General features: G+C 47.2%; 1 protein-coding gene across 3 annotated transcripts in view; it reads left to right on the forward strand.

Moving 5' to 3' along the window:
• Positions 1–1,357: 1,357 nt before the first annotated feature.
• MTHFD1 (methylenetetrahydrofolate dehydrogenase, cyclohydrolase and formyltetrahydrofolate synthetase 1) overlaps positions 1,358–13,301 on the forward strand; it is a 49,873-nt gene continuing 37,929 nt past the window's right edge. Inside the window, exons 1-5 of one of the 3 annotated variants that reach the window (XM_064157732.1) lie at positions 1,358–1,537; positions 9,865–9,949; positions 11,684–11,743; positions 12,432–12,485; positions 13,106–13,242. In XM_064157732.1, the coding sequence (XP_064013802.1) occupies positions 1,497–1,537; positions 9,865–9,949; positions 11,684–11,743; positions 12,432–12,485; positions 13,106–13,242 (377 nt within the window). In that variant the 5' untranslated portion in view covers positions 1,358–1,496. Of the gene's footprint in view, positions 1,538–1,688; positions 1,710–9,864; positions 9,950–11,683; positions 11,744–12,431; positions 12,486–13,105; positions 13,243–13,301 lie in introns of those variants that run through there. The other 2 variants (XM_064157816.1, XM_064157902.1) reach the window with 2 other exon arrangements.

A 13,301-nucleotide genomic window follows, 5' to 3' on the forward strand; every position in this document is an offset into this window, starting at 1 on the left:
ACTGGATAGGGCTGGGTGCTAGGTTGGACTGGATGATCTTGGAGGTCTCTTCCAACCTGGTTGATTCTATGATTCTATGATTCTACACAAAGCAAAAATCTATGTGAAAGCATTTCACACATGCTTTTTACATCTCAGGTTTCCAGCAGGAACATTACTCTTTTGGCATCCAACCTCTATTCCACATAGCTGGTTAACCTGCAATGAGACTATCCCGTTCCTTTGTGGTACTGCCACCCCGCAGTAAGAGCATGGCTTTACTGCAGGCACAGCTATGTGCTGCTACTGTCATACTACTCCCTAACAGCAACCTGAAGCTCTGAGACCTTAAAGCTCAGCAAAGCATCGGAACAAGGAAGGGGTGGACTCACCGTCCCTGGAAGCATTTAATAGACATGTCGATGTGCTGCCAAGGGTTATAGTAGAGTGGTGGGCTGGGCAGTACTGGGTTGCACCTGCTGATCATGGAAGTGAACAAAAATCATTCCATGACTCCAAGTAGCTCCCTGACTGGAACCTGTAGCTCCATCAGTCCTAGCGGGATCACCTACTTCAACCACGTCCTTTGCAGGTGACTGCTAGGAATTTGTTTCTCACTCTTTTGACAGCTCCTATGAACTTCAGGTCACAAATCATAGAATCATAGAATCAACCACGTTGGAAGAGACCTCCAGGATCACCCAGTCCAACCTAGCACCTAGCCCTATCCAGTCAACTAGACCATGGCACTAAGTGCCTCAGCCAGGCTTTGCTTCAACACCTCCAGGGACGGTGCCTCCACCACCTCCCTGGGCAGCCCATTCCAATGCCAATCACTCTCTCTGGCAAGAACTTCCTCCTAACATCCAGCCTATACTTGTCCTCTTCTTCATTGCTCTGTTTCCACGTCGGCTAGACAGTGATTTTTGACTTTAGACGATTGTGCTGTGACGCTGAAGAGTAACTCCCTGTGAGGAGTACCACACTGCTACCCAAGGACACCAAACACACAGCTTATTCTTAGGCTGCTTCGCGATTCTCTTAACGATACGGGCCCTGCAGATCCCCCCACCAGCGCTGCCAGCCCCGGGGCACTCCTCCCTCAGCATCCCGTTCCGGAGGCAGCTTTCCGCCCTCCCTTCCCAGTGCCTGCAACCGAGGCTGCCGCCCAGGCCCTTTCTCCGCAGAGCAGCATGCCAGGAAGGGCCGGGGGCAGCACCGCAGAGCCCCACCGTTCCAGCAGCCATTTCCCCGGTCCCACTCAACTCAGGGCCGGCTCCGCATGCCGCACGGGCGCAGGAAGCGCATGGGAGGAGCCACAGCGCCGCGGCCGCCGCTGGCGAAGCTCAGAGCCGCCCCTGCGCTGGCGGGGCGGGGGCAGCGCCTGCGCCCTGCGGTCGGCCGCCGAAAGTTTGGGGCCACGTGGGGCGCGCACTAGGGTAGCGGTGGGGGCAGCGTGTCCCGCAGACGCCCCGGGAGTCCCGGCTGTGCTCGGCTGCTGCTTCCCCGCCCTCGCCATGGCCCCCGCAGAGATCCTCAGCGGCAAGATAGTCTCTGCGTACGTACTCCCGGGCTGCCCGCCCGTCCCGCCGTGCGCCCGGCCATGCGCGGGGCGGAGATTTCCGCGGGGGGCTGGGGAGTTTTCCCCTTAGGGGTGGCTGCAGTCGGGAAGGAAACAGGTGCGGCTGGTGGGCTGGGGTTGCCCCGAGGGACCCAGCCCTGCTGGCCGGGTACGTGGGGCTGCTGGGGCCTTTGCTCTGGCTCTGTCTGAACGGAGAAGGTTTGAAGAGAATCCAGAGTGTTTTTGCTGTGTAGCATTCAAAGCTCACTTCTTCCGGGATGGAAATGTTGGGAGTCATTAAATGAAGGTGGTGTTAAAAGACCTTCAGAAGAGCTCAAAGTGTTGTCCTGGCCGCATTGCCCCCCGCAAACGCAGCCCGTGTGTCTGCTTGGCTCTGGGTGTCGCATGGAGCATCAGCCCTGCAGTGTGGCTTGTGGCCGCTCTGAGTCTGCCCCGAGATAAGCGCCCAGACAGTTGTGAAGGGGCCAGGTTGTGTTTTTGTGTATGTACGCGGTGCCCTTGGGATGCTTTACCAGCAGGAACTGGGAACCTGTGCTTTTAGGCACGGTCTGTGTGTTTATACTGCATCGGCATTGGTCAGTCCTTTTATTAAAGCAAAATAAGTTAATCCATATACTGAATGATGTCAAGGTGAATGTTAATAGGTGTCCAGCTATGGTAAAGTTTTGTCGCAGCCTAAGTGGAAAGACTCCCTGCTGGTTTTCAGCTTTTATTCAGCTGGCAAGCCCTAAGTATAAATAAAACTGTGTTGTGCCTTTTAGTTTGTTTTTCCTTCCAGTGCTGTACATACATATCCAGTAAGGATGCTAAAGCAATCTCACTACGTCTAGGAGGATGCAGTGTTTAGCAAAGTGTAACGCTTTGTTGTGATAGTATGTTCAAATGCTGTTTGATAACACAGATTTATTTGCTCAGCACCTCCACTGTAAAACCAGGGGGTTTGGACAGAAATGGTAAATTTGAGATGGTGATCTCCAAAAAGTTGCTGGACCCAGCGTTAGGTACAACACATCCACATCCGAGGGGCGGTGGAGTGTTTCTGAAAAGCAGGCCTGATGTGTCTTGAATGTCAATGCCCGTGATGAAAGGCTGCTTGCATATTTTCTACCCGGTCATTTTTGGACTAGTACCACTTGCATATTGCAGTCTCAGTCTCATGTTCATCCCTTAAACTTCACTGCGTTTGGCAGTCTTGAAACCGGTGCGCTCTGCATGCTGTATATGTGGTCCTTGTGGTCCTTAGTCTTCCACCTAATGCAGGTTTCTTCTTTCTGGCATAGAAAGTGTCATAGAATCATAGAATCAACCAGGTTGGAAGAGACCCCCAAGATCATCCAGTCCCTATCCTAGCACCCAGCCCAATCCAGTCAACTAGACCATGGCACCAAGTGTCTCATCCAGTCTTCTCTTGAAGACCTCCAGGGATGGTGCCTCCACCACCTCCCTGGGCAGCCCATTCCAATGCCAATCACTCTCTCTGCCAACAACTTCCTCCTAACATCCAGCCTATACTTCCCCCAGCACAACTTGAGACTGTGTCCCCTTGTTCTGTTGCTGATTGCCTGGGAGAAGAGGCCACCCCCCACCTGGCTACAACCTCCCTTCAGGTAGTTGTAGACAGCAATGAGGTCAGTCCTGAGCCTCCTCTTCTCCAGGCTAAACAACCCCAGCTCCCTCAGCCTCTCCTCATAGGGTTTGTCATTGAGGTGTAGCAGATCCTTTCAGGCTGCACATTTATTGCCATTTTAGAGTGACTAAAAATCAGAAAAGAACTTGAGTACAATTAATATTTTGGAGGGATTCTGACCATTCACCTTAAAGCTTCTAATTTCTTTGCAGTGTGTGTTGATTCCTTACCTTTATAGATACAAGTACATTTTTGTTGCTTCTGTTTGTATTCTGTATTACATCAGCTTCTGCTTTCAGAAATGTATCACAGTATCATCAGTTTTGGAAGAGACCTCACAGATCATCAAGTCCAACCCTTTACCACAGAGCTCAAGGCTAGACCATGGCACCAAGTGCCACGTCCAATCCTGCCTTGAACAGCTCCAGGGACGGCGACTCCACCACCTCCCCGGGCAGCCCATTCCAGTGTCCAATGACTCTCTCAGTGAAGAACTTTCTCCTCACCTCCAGCCTAAATCTCCCCTGGCACAGCCTGAGGATGTGGACCTTTGTGATGTGCAAATACTTGGGAAGAGGCATAAGCTTTACATCCAAGAGAAAGGATTGCTTAATTTTCAGCACATCTCTAAGCCTGTCTTTCAAAGGTCAATCCTGACCTGAAGGCAGCATGAAATGGATCAGTAATTGCAACCCTACAGCTGTCCTTTTCAGTTTATTTCTGTTGTGTGTGCTCTACATGAATGAGGCTTCTGTAACTCTGGGTTTTTCCTAGTGCTCGGAGGAAATGGGCTATCTGCCCTGCAGATATCCATCCCTTTCTTCCAGACCCTCTAGATTAGTGGTGCTCTAGGGGATTCCCCTTGTTCAGAGTCCACTCCCACACCAGCAGTCTGGCAGCAGAGGCAAGGGGCAGGCGTGTGCTTTATCTAGGAATTGTCAGCTGAATTCCTTGTAGAAAGGGAGTGTTTCTGACTTAACTGCAGTCTTTTCAGTTACTGTCTTGTAAGGGGTATTTTTTTGTTACTTTATCCTTTAATCTAGAAAAAGGGTTTGTAAATCAGTCAGATATTAACAGATGAGGTGAATCGACCAAGTAATGTCACAGCTGCATAGGTCACAGAATTAACCAGGCTGGACAAGACCTCTGAAATCATCAAGTCCAACCTATCACCTGACCCTTCTTACTAAACCATGGCACTAAGTGCCTCATCCAGCCTCCTTTTAAACACCTCCAGGGATGGTGACTCCACCACTGACATTGTAGCCAGGTGTGGGGTGGCCTCTTCTCCCAGGCAACCAGCTATAGAACAAGGGGACACAGTCTCAAGTTGTGCCAGGGTAGGTATAGGCTGGATATTAGGAGGAAGTTCTTCACAGAGAGAGTGATTGGCATTGGAATGGGCTGCCCAGGGAGGTGGTGGAGGCACTGTCTCTGGAGGTCTTCAAGAAAAGACTGGCTGAGGCACTTAGTGTCATGGTCTAGTTGACTGGATAGGGCAGGGTGATAGGTTGGACTGGATAATCTTGGAGGTCTCTTCCAACCTGGTTGATTCTATGATTCAACAGGGGAAACATAGTCATGCCAGTATTGGTCATGGTATTGTTACTTTTCTTGTGGTGCAAACTCTTCTGTGAAAGTTTTAAAGACTCAGCTTTCTGTGAGACTTAGGCAGCTGGACACATTTGAGAAGTTCTTCAAATGCTTCCTATCTCATCTGCTGTGGGTGACAGCTTCTTCAGCTCACCTGTTTTGTGGCCTTCATTGGATTAGCATTATGGACATGACAAAAAAAGCCTATGAGAAAGCTTTCTGTATTTTGTCTGAGTACTATTCAGGCCAGTATTTGAGCTGGCACAACTAAGAGAGTGGTCTACATCTGTGGGACTAGTAGAAAGAAGCAGATGATTCCCCTGCCAATTAATGACATTGTGCCAGGGTCATCACAGGATCTTAGAGGTTGGAAGGGACCCAAGGAGGTAGAGTTTCTGCCCCCCTGCCAGAGCAGGATCACATCATCCGGTGGTATGGCAGGAGATTTGTGAACAGGTTCCACCTCAGTTTTCCAAAGTGTCTTCACTCAACTGGAGCCAGCACTTGAGTTACTAGCAGCATTCCCAGACTTGCCCTGGGCAGTTCCCATTCTAGTGCCACTCCATTGGGACAGCCAGCCTGTGACACCCCAAAGAGAGACTTCTTTGTACCTCTTCATTGTGGTCCCTCTAGATGAGCTCTTCTGTGGCACAGTTGGTTGCAGCTTCTTCATCGTGTCTAAAGATAATGCTGTTGGCTAGCTAGGACATGGAGTCATGGAGGTTTGCAACATGGAGCAATGAGCTTCCTCTTCTCTTTGGTTTCTTAACGTGGGAGCAGCAGAAGGTGAGCAGTGGCAAAGCTGCAGGCTGTAAGGAATGACCACTGGGACAGCAGCCCAGAGCACAGGATCTGGGAATGGCCATGAACCTTACACAGCCATTTGTGGAAGGTTTAGGCAAGAGCACTTCTGTGCACATTTCTGAAACTCTTGGGAAGTCTGTGATGCAGGCAGTGAGGGCAAATCCTCCTCCTTGTGGGTAGCTCCCTTTGAGAGCATCATTGTCTCTGCAGGAGGTTATTTGTCAGGTTGTATGTTTGGCAGTATTCACATGCACCCAGGGCCCCGTTTCCCAGAGAAGGAACAGAAGCACAGCCTAGGGCCATCTTCATTGTGGTGATTGCACCACAGCTACCTGAGCCATTGCATGCACATAATCCCACACGTGTAGTGGCTGAGGTCTCCCTGAGGAGGCACTAGGCTGGGAGCTGTACATCACTCGCATGGAGGAATGTGCCTTGTCCTTTGCTGGTCTGGGAAATTAATTTCATAAATCTAAATGCAGCTCAGTGCTGCAGTCTAGAGAAAGAAAGGCTGATAGGTTTTCTTTGGAGCTGCCTTTTGCACTGTGTGCTTAATGCTGTGCACTGTCGTTAACCCATGTGGACCCTGGACCCTTGTTTGCAGTGTGAGTTTGTTTGTGGAAGAGCATGTGGGCAGAGGAGGGGTCTTGGCATCAGAGTGAAGGCTTTTGGAGGAACAGCCACGTACAGATGAAAGCTTCTCTTTGAAAATCCAAAAAGTGTTTTTGTGCAGCCAGCAAAAATGTTAATTTCTCAATATGAGCTTTTTATCATAGAATCATAGAATCAACCAGGTTGGAAGAGACCTCCAAGAGCATCCAGTCCAACCTAGCACCCAGCCCTAACCAGTCAACTAGACCATGGTACTAAGTGCCTCAGCCAGTCTTTTCTTGAAGACCCCCAGGGACGGTGCCTCCAACACCTCCCTGGGCAGCCCATTCCAATCTTTGAGGACCTGAAGAATTTAACAAACTCTGATCACTAAATAGCTGCTGGCTTCAAAGATTATTTTGTAAGTCTGCAGTGATAAAACAAAGCTTGGGTTTTTTTTCCCCCCCTTGCTTTTCTCCCAGCCCTTTTAACTGTGGCTGTTGTGGTAGCTGGAGAGCAGCCGTGCTTAACACTAGGTGGCCATATCTAGCAAGGGATGTCTTGATTCAAGGCTCCTGAGCCAGATCAGTGCTGTCAGCAGCCCCTTGGTGTGTCACCTTTCTTTTGTAGCTGAAGAAGAAGTGAGCTAGCCTCTAACTACAGAAAATGTCAGTGATCTAATCTGTGGACAGTCATGGCTGCTGGGGTTGAAAGCACAGCACAGCCCTGCCTCAGAGAGAAAAACTAGACCCTTGAGTTGGCTGGCTTCGCTTCCACTGAGAAGATAGGGTTAAAAGGAAGTCCCAGACCTGAGACCCTTTCCAGCTGTCTGTCCTGTATGAGGGGTTTACTGTGACAAAGATTATGATAGGTTTGTTTGCATTTCTTTTTGTTAGCAGGCCACAAGCCAGTGCTCTGCCTTCCTTACTGGATCCTTGGAAACTTCCTCAAAGAGTTGGCTCTCCTCACCCACTCATGGCTTACACACAGGGGTTTCTGACCCTCCTCGGGGCAGCTGTGACTGCTCTTGAGCTCAGGCCCTGTTCTATCTGCAGCTGTGGATTCAGTTGCTTCTCAAGGGGCTTGCAGCTGGAGTGTGAGAGGGTGATTTTGTCAGCCAGCAGAAGTTTTGTCACTGTAGAGCGAAGGATTTCTAGGGCAAGGCTGATGGGTTCATAAAGCAGTGTCACAGCAAGCCAGCCTGCCTGTCGAGTCTTTCACGTAGGTTACAGCTAAAGGAAGTCTAGCAACTACTATTCCTTAAGCCAAATTTAAGCCAAACTCTTTTACTGAAGCTTGTTAAGAGATTTTTAAGAGCTTGGCCAAACACAAACACTTAGAAATACTCTGAACCCCCTCCTCGGATGCAGCAAAGCTCTGACTGTGGTTTGGGATGCAGCTGGAGGGCTGCATGATCTGGGATGGAGCAGGAGGCTGTGCGACTTAGAACAGCCTCGGGGCTGCTTCTGGCTGGGCCAGCTGCAACTGTCCTCTGCGATGAGTGTGCTGGGTTGCAGCACAGCCGTGTGCTGGTCCCATTTCCCTTTCTTTTTGCCTCTGGCATTTCTGCTTTGGAGCACATCGTTGCAGCACAGAGCTGGCTTGTCTGGCCGCCTGTCATCTTGGGATTTTTGTGTACAGCAGAAGTCACAGCCTCTCAGCTGGCATCAGATACTTGCTCTGTTCCCTATACCTTTGCTATTGGTGTTTTTAATGAGCTGGCAGCAAGAGCACCTCCTGCAGTCTGGGAAGTCTGGTTCCACTTGGAAAGCAGACCCTGTGATACTGATTTGCAGGTAGATGACCACAAGGAGACCGTGTGTGTTTTAAACAGTAAGTGTTTGGAGCAAGGTGTATTTGCTAAGCATGGTGGTAACACTCTTCTCTTTGAGAATTGTGAGTGGGACACAGGTTATAGATGACATGAAGGAGGACAGCCTTGTTATGGTTTTAGTGTCCTGTGAGGTTTGCTTACCTGGCTTTTGCCTCTAGGTGAGTATCTTCTACGTTTGCAGGAAGCATCACAGCCACCTTTCAGTGCTGTGAGCCCATCAGATGGGCACAACTGGTCCCCTGGTGTGGAAATAGACCAGTACTGGTGGAGCTCCACCCAGGTTTTGACAAATTTGGATTTGAAAGAGTATGTTTAGCCTGGAACTGGGACCTTTTCCCCAGCATCTTCTCTGATGAAGGATCATGCACATAGGGCCAGATGATGGTGACACTCATGGCTTTTGAATTGTCTGCAGCTAATTTATAAGTAACGAGTACCTGTTTTCTCTAAAACCTTACACAGTAAGCACAGTATGAGTTGGTATCTGAGTTAGGTTAATCAGTGAATCTTTTCATGCTTCCCTTTTCAGGTTTTAGTGTAGTGATTGTATCTTGAAACTTGTTCTCACTGAATACTTCACCTGAGCAGTGTACCAGGGTTTAGCTGATCTTCCTCACTGATCCCAGTTCTGGGCTTCTCGATTCAAGAAAGATGATGAGGTACTGGAAAGTATCCAGAGAAGGGCAATGAAGCTGGTGAGGGGCCTGGAACACAGCCCTGTGAGGAGAGGCTGAGGGAGATGGGGCTTAGCCTGGAGAAGAGGAGGCTCAGGGGTGACCTCATTGCTGTCTACAACTATCTGAAGGGAGGCTGTAGCCGGGTGGGGGTTGGTCTCTTCTGCCAGGCAACCAGCAACAGAACAAGGGGACACAATCTCAAGTTGTGCTGGGGGAGGTCTAGGCTGGATGTTAGGAGGAAGTTGTTGGCAGAGAGAGTGATTGGCATTGGAATGGGCTGCCCAGGGAGGTGGTGGAGTCACCATCCCTGGAGGTGTTCAAGAAAAGCCTGGCTGAGGCACTTAATGCCATGGTCTGGTTGATTGTCTAGGGCTGGGTGCTAGGTTTGGATGATCTTGGAGGTCTCTTCCAGCCTGGTTGGTTCTCTGATTCTCATCTGCCTGTGTCCTGTTCTCCTTCCAGCTTGTATAGAAAAGTAATTTCTGCCTTGTTTGGAAGCCCTTGGGCAGGGCTATTTTCTCACATGCATGTTGGCAAGCACAGAAGCAGACTGGAGGCAGGAAGGTAGGACTGCAGCTTACCCTGACTTAGGCCAATAATTCAGGCAGTAGAAATGCATAATATTGACCAAGTGTGGCAGAGGTGTTTCTTTGGGTACCTCCTGTTTGTTTGCTATTTAAAATAGTGTTACCATTGTAAATTCATTATCTTTTACTAGGACAGCACATGTGACAGTGTTGACTGGTGCTTCTGGTATGCAGGTAGATGTGGTATGGCATGTGTGGGAAGAGGATTTGCTTTTGATTAGGAAGCTTGAAATCTCAGGAATTTCTGTCCTAAATTTTGTACTGATTTTTATATCTCTGTATCCTGTGAGACCACAAAGAAGAAAGTGAAGCACAGTGGACTTGAAGGGGGGGGGGGGGGGGGGGGGGGGGAAGAAATGGTAAAAGGTAAATGAGGATGATAAAACATTAAAAGCACCTTAGTGGTTTATGGACATTAATCTTATGTGGAGATTGCTGAGACTTGTGTACAGGTATAAGTACATTTTGCCAGTGTGCCCATCAGTCATCCTTTCATCTCCTGACTTATCTTACTATATGAGGCTTCAGCCCCTTGATTAACCTTATATCTTGTTTTTATCTTGGTTTTGTTGTTTTTTTCCCCTCTTCAGACAAGTAAGAGACAGACTAAAGCAGCAAGTCATTGAGATGAAAGAGAAATTTCCAGGCTTCAGACCAGGACTTGCAATTTTGCAGGTATTGTTTCTTTAAAGACAACTAGAGAAAATCTGTGTCACTTTGCAGAGCTGATGAGTTTCATCAAAGCAGACTTGCAAATCATGGCATTTGATAAGGAACAGAAGATCAGAGTTTCCTGTGGGATAGTAACATATTTCTGTGATGTCTTTTTCCCCCAAGTTCTGGGGCCCAGAAACATTTTGGGGTCTTTCAGTTGTGAGTTTTTTATTTAATCAGATCCTTGCAGATCTTTGAGCCTTATGTTTGTGAAATGGCCAAAGTGTAGGCTTCTTGCCTATTAGGAGGAAGCAGTGTTTGTAGATACTCCTCCAAGATTCTGCATTTCTGTGAGCTTTAAGGCCTGTCAGCTTTCAGAGATGTCTTTGTACTAGAAATCTTTAAAATGAGCTGTTTCTTGGGGGGGTTTGGTCTGCTGTTAACATCAAAACAAGAGACAAGAGGGGCAGGGTGGGGAAAAATGCCAACAAGCAACTGAAAACACTTTTAGCCAAGAAGACATTTGAGAGCAGTGGATGGAAAAAAGTCTCATTTGTTGAATTTGATGTCTGTCAGAAGTGTGAGTCTACACAGGGGTGCCTGTGGAGGGAAAAAGCACTCATTATGTACAGGCATTTGGCCTGCATTGGCAGAATTAAGGTGATTTATTTTTTTTCCATTGCAGCTGTAAAGAGTGGAAACTCTGATTCTGACATGTTAACACACCTGATATGTAATACCCCCTTGAGAGTATCTGGTGTTCTCTGAGCTCAAAGAATAAGTCAGTTTATCTTTCTTTTGTCTCATAGTCAGGAATGTCATCTTTCGCACAGCATACGTGATCTGTTAGCTGATGTCTTTCAATGCCTGCTTGCTTTCTTCTTTCCTGCCCTGTTTGAGCAATACCTTTCCCTAAACCCATCAGACTTTAAAGGGGAAACAGCCCTTTTATCTAACCCCATGGAAGAACAGCCGATATATGCTGAGTGATCAGGTAATGCAATCACTCCAGCATCTTCTAATCTCTAGGTGAGCCAGGAATACTTCTCAAGTATCAGGGAATGGGGTTTCAAGAGTTTATTAACTTTTCCTCCTTAGCCCCTTATTTTCTTAAAGGTAATACTCTTTGTAAACCTAAGAAAACATCCTGGATGCTGCAGGCAGTCATATGAATTGCAGTTGTACTGTAGTCACCCAATACTGCCAAAAACTACAGGCTTTTGTTCCACTTGCTGCTTTTGCATTGTGCATCACTTTGTTCTTGTTTTGTTGGGTTTTATTTGGCAGGAAAATTCTCAAGGTACAAAACGGCAGACAAAGAAATTTCTAGATCAAGTCACATGCATGAGCATAAAATGAAGATTCTTGGGTATCAAAAAGGCTCATATTTTCTGAAAGCCTTAGATAATTGGATGTTAGCAGCCCCTGCTGATAATGTTAATTAGCTACAAATTAAACTTTTTCAGATGAGGTGGCAGGCAGTATTTTCTGCTTTGAAGGGCACTGTGTTTCTTAGGCTTTTCAACAGGTGTAAATAATGTTTATGCTGGATATCAGACAACTTGCCTTTATCTGCCTCTTGATAGAACACTTCTCTTAGCTCCTGCTACTTATAGCTTCTATCACTCTGGTTTACAGTTCAAGAATATCTCTGCCTTCTTTGTGTAGCTTAAGGAAAGATAAGGGTTAAGCTCATCTGAGCCTGTGACTGGGCCTGTACTCTGCAGTGTGACTCAACTGTCTTTTCAACCTTAGGTTGGAAATCGGGATGATTCGAACCTCTACATTAATATGAAGCTGAAAGCTGCTGCTGAGGTAATGGCCACCTCTTAACATTTCTTTTTATCTTCCTACAGCAGGTCAAATCTGAATATGAAAAAAGCAGGTGCAAATCAAATGGTTTTGTCTTAACTTTTGCCAGTATTGCAGAAACCAGTGTTGGCCTGAATTCCTCGTTCTCAGCTTGTGTTACTCTGACACTTAGCCAAGCGAGGTGGATTGGTGCCGCTTTTTGTGTGATCATCTCCTAGATTACATGTGACTGAGCTGCTGATGCTCTGTCTTTTCTTGACCCATGGGCATGCACTTATCTTCCTGAAAGTCTTGTACCTGCAGGTGCCTTGCATCTGTCACTGAGTGGTACATTACATGCTACAGCAGGGCTGGGAATGTAGATGAGGTCCTGTTTCCCTAGGTAGTACTTGGCAGCTCTGCTGACATTTCGAGGCTGTATGCTGTCAAGACAAGATGTTGTCATTCATGTCAAAAGCTGTATAGGACAGTTGAAATGTGGACTAATCAAAGCAGGCAAAGTGCTAATCTTTCAACTGCTCTTTAATTGGTGGTGTTTGCAGATAATGGGACTTGTAGCTTCAGGAACAGGAGATAGACCTGGGGAATGTGGCAGAATGTTGCTGTGGCTGGGCTATACTGAGAAAATAGCCAGATCAATCTCTGATGTCAGTTCAGAAATGAGATAATGTGTTGATATTATCATTTGCAGATTGGGATCAGTGCCAATCACATAAAACTGCCAAACACAGCAACAGAAGCTGATGTAAGTAATATAACCAGTAATGAAAAAATACACAACTTTGCTTTTGAGCTGAAGAGATTCATTATTTGCTCTTTCATTTCAATAAAAAGATTTCTTGCCTGTAGATATTGACTTGTGAAAAAAGAAATGGAACTTGCTGAAGATTTTAGTCTTATTTTTTAAAAGAAAGCTAAAGCAATATAAGGGGAAATACAGATATTTTAACAGGTATTTTTCTACAAGTAAAAACAAAAAACTGAGTAATTTATACTGTTTGGTGGAAAAACTAAACATAATGTGAGAACAAGAGGACACAGTCTCAAGTTGTGCTGAGGGAGGTATAGGCTGGATGCTAGGAGGAAGTTCTTGCCAGAGAGAGTGATTGGCATTGGAATGGGCTGCCCAGGGAGGTGGTGGAGGCACCATCCCTGGAAGTGTTCAGAAAAAGCCTGGCTGAGGCACTCAGTGCTATGGTCTAGTTGATTGTCTAGGGCTGGGTGCTAGGTTGGACTGGATGATCTCGGAGATCTCTTCCAACTCAGCTGATTCTATGATTTTTAATCCAAACAGGATTATGCTTTTCTTTTGCATCAGTCATATTACAGTTTACCAGCCCTTATGGTTTTGGTCTTTACTTGTAGGTCCTCAAGTGCATTGCCTCTCTGAATGGAGACCCAGCTGTTCATGGCTTTATCGTGCAGCTGCCGCTTGACTCCGATAAACCCATCAATACAGAAAAAATAACCAATGCTGTTGCTCCTGAGAAGGATGTAGATGGGTAAAGTGACTTCACCCCTGGAGAGCGTGACAGCTACTCCAGAAAGAAACCTCTTTGGG

Source organism: Pogoniulus pusillus, chromosome 1, assembly GCF_015220805.1.
Source record: "Pogoniulus pusillus isolate bPogPus1 chromosome 1, bPogPus1.pri, whole genome shotgun sequence".
NCBI classification, from domain to species: Eukaryota; Metazoa; Chordata; class Aves; order Piciformes; family Lybiidae; genus Pogoniulus; species Pogoniulus pusillus.